This window comes from Polyergus mexicanus, unplaced genomic scaffold (genome assembly GCF_030449975.1).
Source record: "Polyergus mexicanus isolate NDT 795.1 unplaced genomic scaffold, iyPolMexi1.0 SCAF_13, whole genome shotgun sequence".
Taxonomy (NCBI): domain Eukaryota; kingdom Metazoa; phylum Arthropoda; class Insecta; order Hymenoptera; family Formicidae; genus Polyergus; species Polyergus mexicanus.
This window is the reverse complement of record NW_027223333.1, coordinates 4,655,572-4,666,339: the sequence shown is the minus strand read 5'-3', so window position 1 is coordinate 4,666,339 and position 10,768 is coordinate 4,655,572. Positions and strand designations below refer to the sequence as shown.

Genomic DNA, 10,768 nt, shown 5'->3' with positions numbered 1-10,768 from the left:
TAAGGAAATTGAGGATATACGTTTTTCTGCGCACAAAGCTGAGATCGCTATGTACGCAAGTTTTGTTCATTCGGAACGTCTTAGTTACGTGTCTGTTCAAGAAAGTAAGCGTTTTATAAACTATATTATTAATTTCGTTTCTCGAACGTTCTAAAGCGAGACGTTACGTGCGAAGCCTTGTTTTCATTCCGTGTTTGCGGTTTCTTCGTATCGTTCGATTCTGACAAACACCTCGTTGTCGATAGCCGATTGGCTCTCGGAATCGAACGATCGAAATTCCTCCCTTTTTGTAGTACCCGTATCAACCAGGACTATTGTACGTGGATCGCCGAGAAGGTTTTTCGTTAAGACACTTCGTCGCAAGCCTTCACCGGGAGCACACCGAATGCCTAACGCTCATAAAGTTATAATTAAACGATAATTCGCGTGTCCGCTCATATCTTGCTGTCGCGTGCGATTACCTAAGACGGTCCGGGAGTTGGTGTCGAAAAGAATAAATACTGTTCAACAAACTAAACCCGGACAACTCAATTACGTCCTATCTCTCCGATCGGCGAAACAAATAAATTCTGTTAATGTGGACGTGTAAATCGAAGGCGCGGCTACATTAAATGGTCCTTCGAGCCGGATTTTGGAAAAACAGATAGTGATTCGGTAATCAGTTCGCGGAGTGCGAGTGAGAACGCTGACACGCTAAGGTAACAGCACTTATAAAAACTATCGCGAGACGGAGACGGTGCGCGATATCAAAACATCTATCCGCATTCCGCTGCCGTAAATAATAACGCGAGTGCGTTGAAAGGACTTCCGGGAAAATAAAGTGCGCGAAGTCAACCTTGCATCCCTTTGCATTATTAAAGTTGTGCTCTTAAGCACAACATATCATTATTATTTGCGCCCTGCGTAATCCGCAGTGCCGCGCAAATCTCGCGCTTCTTAGCGCTTTGCACAGCTTAAGTGCAATCTTTGTGCTCTTTAGCACTCCGCACCTCAAAGTGCGTCCTGCGTAATCCGCAGTGCCGCGCAAATCTCGCACTTCTTAGCGCTTTGCACAGCTTAAGTGCAATCTTTGTGCTCTTTAGCACTCCTCGCCTCAAAGTGCGTCCTGCGTAATCCGCAGTGCCGCGCAAATCTCGCGCTTCTTAGCGCTTTGCACAGCTTAAGTGCAATCTTTGTGCTCTTTAGCACTCCGCACCTCAGAGTGCGTCCTGCGTAATCCGCAGTTACACATAGTTGTCGCACGCTTTAGCGCGCGGCACTGTTAAGTGAAAATTATAGTGCGTCTTCGCACATCCGCGTGCGACGGACCAGTCGTCACGCTTCAGCATCTCTACAACCCAAAGGTGGTGAATTGTTGCTGAAAGGCTTCATCTTATCGGCCTACCATCATGACGGACTCGCTGCAGGGCCTCCTCATCGAGCAATCTATTACAATAAGCTCGATGAAACGAGTGTTCCCCAACTTTAAGAAAATGGGCAAGGCCAACGTCACGCAATACAAGGCGAAGAGTCGACTGGACGCCTTGGAGACATTATGGGAAAGGTGTCAACGTCTCAACGTCCAGCTTCAGCAAATAGCAACGGCCGACGAACAGCGTACAGTCCCATACTTCACCGAGGAGGAATTCTTTACGGCCGAGGACGTCTACCACGAAGCGGCGGACTACCTCGCAGACGTGATAGGTAAATTCTCCCGGTGCGACCCAAATGCGGCATCAACGGTAAGCGACATTTCTTCCCGCGAATTGTCTGGTGCGGTTTCATTGCAATTACCACGCATCCCGTTGCCGAAATTTTCCGGTAATTTCGCGGAATGGGAAAACTTCCGCGGAATATTCGAATCGCTCGTCGCCTCGAAAGAATCGCTGTCGAATACGCAGAAATTACATTATTTAAAAGCCAGTGTCACGGGCGAAGCTGCTGTATTAATTAATCATGTTAAGATTGCAGACGCAAATTACGATGGTGCGTGGAAATTACTTATTGAAGAGTACGATAATCAAAACGCGATTATTCATGCGCATATTCATGCTTTCGCTGATTTGCCTATTATGAAAACGGAATCCGCTGTCGAACTCAAAAGTTTACGCGATACCGTTGCCGCGTCATTAGCCGCGTTAACAAATTTAGGCAGACCTGTTGAAAAATGGGATGACTTATTAGTCTATATTGTTTCGCAAAAATTTAGTCCACGCACACGTAATGAGTGGAATCTGCAACGCGGTAAATCAACCGCATCTCCGACGTATGAAGAGATTCGAGATTTTATGACGTTGCGAATTCGAGGACTAACCGATCATTCTAAGTTAAATGCCGATACTTCGTCTCATAAAAATAAAGGCTCTAATCGGGCCTCGGTGAATAACGTAGCCACCGAAAAATGCTTGAATTGTTCCGGCAATCATAATTTGATGTTATGCGACGAGTTTAAGCGTAAATCCGTCGAACAGAGAACTCAGTTTCTCAAATCACACAAATGTTGCTTTAATTGTTTAAAAGTCGGCCATTTCCCGACCTCTTGCAAGAGTAAAAAACGCTGTAATTTGTGCCGACGAGCACATCATACGCTCTTGCATCGTGCATCAAATATACCAGTACAGAAGATTAGTGAAAATTCTGTTTTGGAAAACAAAACTCTTAACGCTCAACCGAGCGGCTCGGCCACCCCTGAGATAAAGAACGAGACCGCCGTCGCTTCCGTTCAAACGATTCATTCGCCGCTGAAAAATCCGCCGAACGTGTTACTAGCCACCGCATGGGTAATACTGCGTACCATCGAAGGACGTAAATTTAAAGTTCGTGCGTTGTTAGATCAAGGCTCGGCTGTTAGCTTTATTTCGGAATCGTTGTGTCAAACTATGCGCACGAAACGTTCCCGCGCGAGCCTCCACGTACAGTGTTTCGGCGAACGATACAGTGGCGTAGCGAAATCTCAGGTGTCTCTTACTCTCGAGTCTTGTAATGGGCGAGGTTCCTCCACCTTTTCTTTGACTGCTTTCGTATATCAAAAAATTACGTCATACGCTGGCTCAAAGACTAAAACCGTAGATTATTGGCCGCATTTACGGAAATTATCTCTCGCGGATCCGGATCCGTTTAGCAATCATCCGATCCATCTGCTCATCGGATCAGATTTATATGGATCGTTATTAAAGCAAAAGATAAAACATGGTCCGACCGGAACTCCGACGGCCCAGCTTACTGCTTTAGGATGGATATTATCCGGTCCAACCGGCACTTCTAATTCAATTACCGGTTCCGCGACTTCATTAAATTGCGTAACAATTCCTTCGCTCGATTCTCTCCTTCAAAAGTTTTGGGAGATCGAGGAAATTTCTTCCGAAATTCAGCTGTCGGAAGAAGATAAAAAATGCGAACAACATTTTATCGAAACACATCAGCGTGCCGAAGACGGCCGCTATATAATACGGTTACCATTTAAAACCAACCCTCCGCTCGATATAGGAGCTTCGCGCGAAACTGCCGCGCTTCTTTATTCGAAATTAGAACAACGCCTACGAAAAAATCCGGATCTCGCGAAACCCTATCATTCTTTCTTAAATGAATATAAATCTATGGGTCATATGGAATCTGTCTCCGACGAAAATCCGACGCTTAACCAAGCAGTGTATATACCGCATCATCCGGTACTACGCGAGTCTAGCAGCACGACGAAACTTCGCGTAGTATTTAACGCGTCGTGCAAAACGAGCAATGGTTCTACATTAAATAATCATTTAATGACCGGGCCTAAATTACAACGCGATTTGTCCTCAATTATCCTTCGTTGGCGTCAATTTCGTTATGTGTACACCGCCGATATCGAAAAGATGTTTCGACAGATCCGCGTTCATCGAGACGATGTCGATTTTTTGCGGATTTTTTGGCGATCTAAGATTAATTCTCCGATACAATCTTATCGATTGCTTACAGTTACATACGGTACAGCTCCAGCTCCGTATTTAGCCATGCGCGTTATCAATCAATTAGCTATCGACGAAGGTCATTCCTTTCCAAAAGCACAAACAATAGTACAAGATTTTATTTACGTCGACGACGTTCTATTTGGCGCCGATGAAGTTCCGTCGCTAAAGGAAAGTCGCGATCAGCTTACGAAATTGATGGCGCGAGGCGGTTTTCATTTACGCAAATGGGCTGCCAATTCTATAGAATTATTAACAGACATTCCTCCGGGAGAGCATGAACTCGCTATCGCTCGTACATTCGATAAGGATGATACGCTTAAGGTGCTCGGACTTGAGTGGATACCACGAGAAGATTCGTTTCGTTTTCAAATCGAGTCACCTTCGGTCAATATGAATACGAAACGTTTGATACTATCATTTATCGCGAAATTCTTTGATCCACTGGGATGGGTTTCTCCAGTAATAATCACCGCGAAAATTATGATTCAAGAACTGTGGCTAAGAAAACTCGATTGGGATTCTCCTATCGCGGCGGACTTATTAGAGCCCTGGAAAAATTATTGTGCGGAATTCATAAATTTAAAAGAAATTCGCATTCCGCGATGGACTGGAATGCATCCGGAAAATTTGGCTATCGAGTTGCACGGATTCGCCGACGCGTCTAATCGCGCGTACGCCGCTGTCGTTTATTTAAGAATTCTCCGATCGCTCAGCGAGTTTTCAGTAGTCTTAATAACCGCAAAATCAAAGGTAGCGCCGATTAAAACGATTAGCGTGCCGCGTCTAGAATTAAATGCCATAGTCTTATTAACTCGATTGCTAGAATTCGCGCAAAAATCGTTAAATTTGCGGCATATTCCGACGTACGGATGGACAGATTCTTCGGTCGCGCTCGCATGGTTACGAGGCCATCCATCAAGATGGACTACTTATGTGGCGAATCGCGTATCGGAAGTACAAACTCGGCTGCCGTCGATTAAATGGAATCACGTCCCATCTAAAGAAAATCCAGCGGATTGCGCGTCGCGAGGTTTGTCACCCGCTGAACTCCGCGATTTCGAACTTTGGTGGTCCGGCCCTGCCTGGTTGAGTTCCCCTTCTACCGCGTGGCCGATCCATGATAAATTAAAAGATCAACTTGAGGCCGATCGTCAGATAATCGAAACCGAAACGCGAAATACGATCGTTTGTCATGCTCAACATCTTCTGGAGTGGCAATTACCGAACGAAGTCTCTACATGGAAGAAGTTAATTCGAGTCACGGCACGCGTGCAACGTTTTATTAATAATCTAAAATGTCGCGCGACCAATGCGAGCGTGAATACGACATGCTTGTCCGCTGCCGAGCTCAAAGAAGCTTCCTTGTTTTGGCTCCGTTACGTGCAACAACGTCATTTTCCATCCGAAATTCAAGCGTTAAACGATAAAAGTTTACTGCCAAGATCCAGTTCTTTGTTATCGCTTTATCCCTTTCTCGGGAAAGATAAATTAATTCGCCTTGGCGGGCGGATTGACCATTCGTCACTCAGTTATGATGAACGGCACCCTATAATTTTACCGAAACATCGAATTTCGGATTTATTAATTGCTCAAGCTCATAAAGCCTCTCTTCATGGAGGCACTCAATTAACGTTAAGAATTTTACGCCAAAATTATTGGATAATTTCAGCGCGCACCAGTGTAAAATCTCTTATACGTAGTTGTGTAAAGTGCGTACGCGAACGCGCACGTACCTCGCAACAGCTGATGGGGAATCTCCCCCAGCCCCGCGTCACGCCTTCGGCTCCGTTCTCGCACACAGGCGTCGATTACGCCGGGCCGATGAATATTATTCCGTCAGTCGGCCGCGGTCAACGATCCAAAAAATATTATGTTGCCGTTTTTATTTGTCTCTCGACAAAGGCCGTCCATTTAGAATACGTAGATGATTACGCTACTAACGGTTTTCTCTCCGCCTTTCGGAGATTTGCAAGCCGTCGCGGTCTTCCATCCGACATGTACAGTGATAACGGCACTAATTTTCAAGGCGCGGACCGCGAATTAAACACTACCTTTCAGCGACTTGTCGCTGACCCTCAAATACAAGACGCTATCGCTAATGATAACGTAAAATGGCATTTTATACCTCCCTCTGCTCCGCATTTCGGCGGACTTTGGGAAGCCGGTGTCAAAGGATTAAAGTTTCATTTGAAACGAGCGATTGGTTCTCGAACATTATCGCAGATCGAGTTCGCTACGCTGCTGTGTCAAATCGAAGCTTGCCTAAATTCCCGCCCGATTTCCGCGTTACATGATGATCCGAATGACTTTTCCGCGTTAACTCCGGGTCATTTTTTAGTCGGTCGTCCGTTAGTAAGCCCGCCTGAAGAATCTGTTTTAGATATTGATTCGAATCGGCTGTCTCGTTGGCAGCAAGTGCGAGCGATTTTAGAGCAGATCTGGCGTTCTTGGTCTTCTGATTATTTGCATACATTGCAACAAAGACGTAAATGGCGAGAAAACAAACCGGAGCTCAAAATTAACGAGCTGGTATTGTTGAAAAATAATTTGGCACCTCCTTCGAAATGGGAACTTGCCCGAATATTAGACGTACATCCGGGATCGGATGGGCATGTCCGAGTAGTTACATTGCGTACTGCCAAAACCACTCTAAAGCGACCAATAACGCAGATCTGTCAGCTACCGATATCAAGTGACACTGGCTCTTAAATTAATTTGCGTTTTCTTTATGCGTTAATAATTAAGTTTGACTTTAATTATCGTCACGCTCTGTATATGTACATATATCTACTCTAAGAACGCTTATGTAAATAACCCTATGCTAAGATTTACTGATTAGGTTAATTCATGTATTTCGATTGAATCACCGACGATCTTTATCTGTACTCTTTTCCTATTATTGTATATTGAAAATTTTGCTGTAGAGCTCTTCGGACCGTCTGATCGAGAATTATCATTAAGATGCCGTGTATCGATTATAGTGGTAGGATTTAACCAGTTATTTCGTAACCTACCCGGTATACGAGGCGAGCGGTATGTTCAAGAAAGTAAGCGTTTTATAAACTATATTATTAATTTCGTTTCTCGAACGTTCTAAAGCGAGACGTTACGTGCGAAGCCTTGTTTTCATTCCGTGTTTGCGGTTTCTTCGTATCGTTCGATTCTGACAAACACCTCGTTGTCGATAGCCGATTGGCTCTCGGAATCGAACGATCGAAATTCCTCCCTTTTTGTAGTACCCGTATCAACCAGGACTATTGTACGTGGATCGCCGAGAAGGTTTTTCGTTAAGACACTTCGTCGCAAGCCTTCACCGGGAGCACACCGAATGCCTAACGCTCATAAAGTTATAATTAAACGATAATTCGCGTGTCCGCTCATATCTTGCTGTCGCGTGCGATTACCTAAGACGGTCCGGGAGTTGGTGTCGAAAAGAATAAATACTGTTCAACAAACTAAACCCGGACAACTCAATTACGTCCTATCTCTCCGATCGGCGAAACAAATAAATTCTGTTAATGTGGACGTGTAAATCGAAGGCGCGGCTACAGTGTCAGTAAGTGATTTTAGTCGAAAATTCTTGCACGACATTAAGGAAATTGAGGATATACGTTTTTCTGCGCACAAAGCTGAGATCGCTATGTACGCAAGTTTTGTTCGTTCGGAACGTCTTAGTTACGTGTCAGTAAGTGAGATTTGTCTAAAATTCTTGTGCAACATCAAAGAAATTGGGAAGAACCGCTTCACGGCATACATTGTGAAAATCGCTATGTACGCAAGTTTTGTTCGTTCGGAACATCTTAGTTACGTGTCAGTAAGTGAGTTTAGTCGAAAATTTTTGTACGACATTAAGGAAATTGAGGATATACGTTTTTCTGCGCACAAAGCTGAGATCGCTATGTACGCAAGCTTAGTTCGTTCGGAACGTCTTAGTTACGTGTCACTAAGTGAGATTTGTCTAAAATTCTTGTGCAACATCAAGGAAATTGAGGATATACGTTTTTCTGCGCACAAAGCTGAGATCGCTATGTACGCAAGTTTTGTTCATTCGGAACGTCTTAGTTACGTGTCAGTAAGTGATTTTAGTCGAAAATTCTTGCACGACATTAAGGAAATTGAGGATATACGTTTTTCTGCGCACAAAGCTGAGATCGCTATGTACGCAAGTTTTGTAGGTTCGGAACGTCTTAGTTACGTGTCAGTAAGTGAGTTTAGTCGAAAATTCTTGCACGACATTAAGGAAATTGAGGATATACGTTTTTCTGCGCACAAAGCTGAGATCGCTATGTACGCAAGTTTTGTACGTTCGGAACGTCTTAGTTACGTGTCAGTAAGTGAGTTTAGTCGAAAATTCTTGCACGACATTAAGGAAATTGAGGTTATACGTTTTGCTGCGCACAAAGCTGAGATCGCTATGTACGCAAGTTTTGTTCGTTCGGAACGTCTTAGTTACGTGTCAGTAAGTGAGTTTAGTCGAAAATTCTTGCACGACATTAAGGAAATTGAGGATATACGTTTTTCTGCGCACAAAGCTGAGATTGCTATGTACGCAAGTTTTGTTTGTTCGGAACGTCTTAGTTACGTGTCAGTAAGTGAGATTTGTCTAAAATTCTTGTGCAACATCAAAGAAATTGAGAAGAACCGCTTCACGGCATACATTGTTAAAATCGCTATGTAAGCAAGTTCTGTTCGTTCGGAACGTCTTAGTTACGTGTCAGTAAGTGAGTTTAGTCGAAAATTCTTGCACGATATTAAGGAAATTGAGGATATACGTTTTTCTGCGCAAAAAGCTGAGATCGCTATGTACGCAAGTTTTGTTCGTTCGGAACGTCTTAGTTACGTGTCAGTAAGTGAGTTTAGTCGAAAATTCTTGCACGACATTAAGGAAATTGAGGATATACGTATTTCTGCGCACAAAGCTGAGATTGCTATGTACGCAAGTTTTGTTCGTTCGGAACGTCTTAGTTACGTGTCACTAAGTGAGATTTGTCTAAAATTCTTGTGCAACATCAAGGAAATTGAGAAGAACCGTTTCACGGCATACATTGTTAAAATCGGTATGTACGCAAGTTTTGTTCGTTCGGAACGTCTTAGTTACGTGTCAGTAAGTGAGATTTGTCTAAAATTCTTGTGCAACTTCAAGGAAATTGAGAAGAACCGCTTCACGGCATACATTGTTAAAATCGCTATGTACGCAAGTTTTGGTCGTTCGGAATGTCATTGTTACGTGTCAGTAAGTGAGATTTGTCTAAAATCCTTGTGCAACATCAGGGAAATTGAGAAGAACCGCTTCACGGCATACATTGTTAAAATCGCTATGTACGCAAGTTTTGTTCGTTCGGAACGTCTTAGTTACGTGTCAGTAAGTGAGTTTAGTCGAAAATTCTTGCACGACATTAAGGAAATTGAGGATATACGTTTTTCTGCGCACAAAGCTGAGATCGCTATGTACGCAAGTTTTGTTCATTCGGAAAGTCTTAGTTACGTGTCAGTAAGTGATTTTAGTCGAAAATTCTTGCACGACATTAAGGAAATTGAGGATATACGTTTTTCTGCGCACAAAGCTGAGATCGCTATGTACGCAAGTTTTGTAGGTTCGGAACGTCTTAGTTACGTGTCAGTAAGTGAGTTTATTCGAAAATTCTTGCACGACATTAAGGAAATTGAGGATATACGTTTTTCTGCGCACAAAGTTGAGATCGCTATGTCCGCAAGTTTTGTTCGTTCGAAACATCTTAGTTACGTGTCAGTAAGTGAGTTTAGTCGTAAATTCTTGCACGACATTAAGGAAATTGAGGATATACGTTTTTCTGCGCTCAAAGCTGAGATCGCTATGTACGCAAGTTTTGTTCGTTCGGAACGTCTTAGTTACGTGTCAGTAAGTGAGTTTAGTCGAAAATTCTTGCACGACATTAAGGAAATTGAGGATATACGTTTTTCTGCGCACAAAGCTGAGATCGCTATGTACGCAAGTTTTGTTCGTTCGGAACGTCTTAGTTACGTGTCAGTAAGTGAGATTTGTCTAAAATTCTTGTGAAACATCAAAGAAATTGAGAAGAACCGCTTCACGGCATACATTGTTAAAATCGCTATGTCCGCAAGTTTTGTTCGTTCGAAACGTCTTAGTTACGTGTCAGTAAGTGAGTTTAGTCAAAAATTCTTGTGCAACATCAAGGAAATTGAGAAGAACCGCTTCACGGCATACATTGTTAAAATCGCTATGTACGCAAGTTTTGTTCGTTCGGAACGTCTTAGTTACGTGTCACTAAGTGAGATTTGTCTAAAATTCTTGTGCAACATCAAAGAAATTGAGAAGAACCGCTTCACGGCATACATTGTTAAAATCGCTATGTACGCAAGTTTTGTTCGTTCGGAACGTCTTAGTTAAGTGTCAGTAAGTGAGTTTAGTCGAAAATTCTTGCACGACGTTAAGGAAATTGAGGATATACGTTTTTCTGCGCACAAAGCTGAGATCGCTATGTACGCAAGTTTTGTTCGTTCGGAACGTCTTAGTTACGTGTCAGAAAGTGAGATTTGTCTAAAATTCTGGTGCAACATCAAAGAAATTGGGAAGAACCGCTTCACGGCATACATTGTTAAAATCGCTACGTACGCAAGTTTTGGTCGTTCGGAATATCTTAATTACGTGTCAGTAAGTGAGATTTGTCTAAAATTCTTGTGCAACATCAAAGAAATTGGGAAGAACCGCTTCACGGCATACATTGTGAAAATCGCTATGTACGCAAGTTTTGTTCGTTCGGAACGTCTTAGTTACGTGTCAGTAAGTGAGTTTAGTCGAAAATTCTTGCACGACATTAAGGAAATTGAGAAAAACCGCTTCA

General features: G+C 43.2%; 1 protein-coding gene across 1 annotated transcript; it reads left to right on the top strand.

Annotated features, from left to right (window-relative positions):
- Positions 1–1,388: 1,388 nt before the first annotated feature.
- On the top strand, positions 1,389–6,635 carry LOC138938990 (uncharacterized). The gene is made up of 2 exons (XM_070306415.1): positions 1,389–1,683; positions 2,164–6,635. The coding sequence occupies exons 1-2, from the start codon at positions 1,389–1,391 to the stop codon at positions 6,633–6,635; spliced, it is 4,767 nt and encodes a 1,588-aa protein (XP_070162516.1).
- The last annotated feature ends 4,133 nt before the right edge of the window (positions 6,636–10,768 follow it).

Excerpts from the sequence above, each read along its gene's own strand:
- LOC138938990 (XM_070306415.1), top strand. The coding sequence starts at position 1,389 with ATGACGGACTCGCTGCAGGGCCTCCTCATCGAGCAATCTATTACAATA. Across the intron at positions 1,684-2,163 it reads CTACCTCGCAGACGTGATAG|TCTATATTGTTTCGCAAAAA; the intron begins GTAAATTCTCCC and ends ATGACTTATTAG.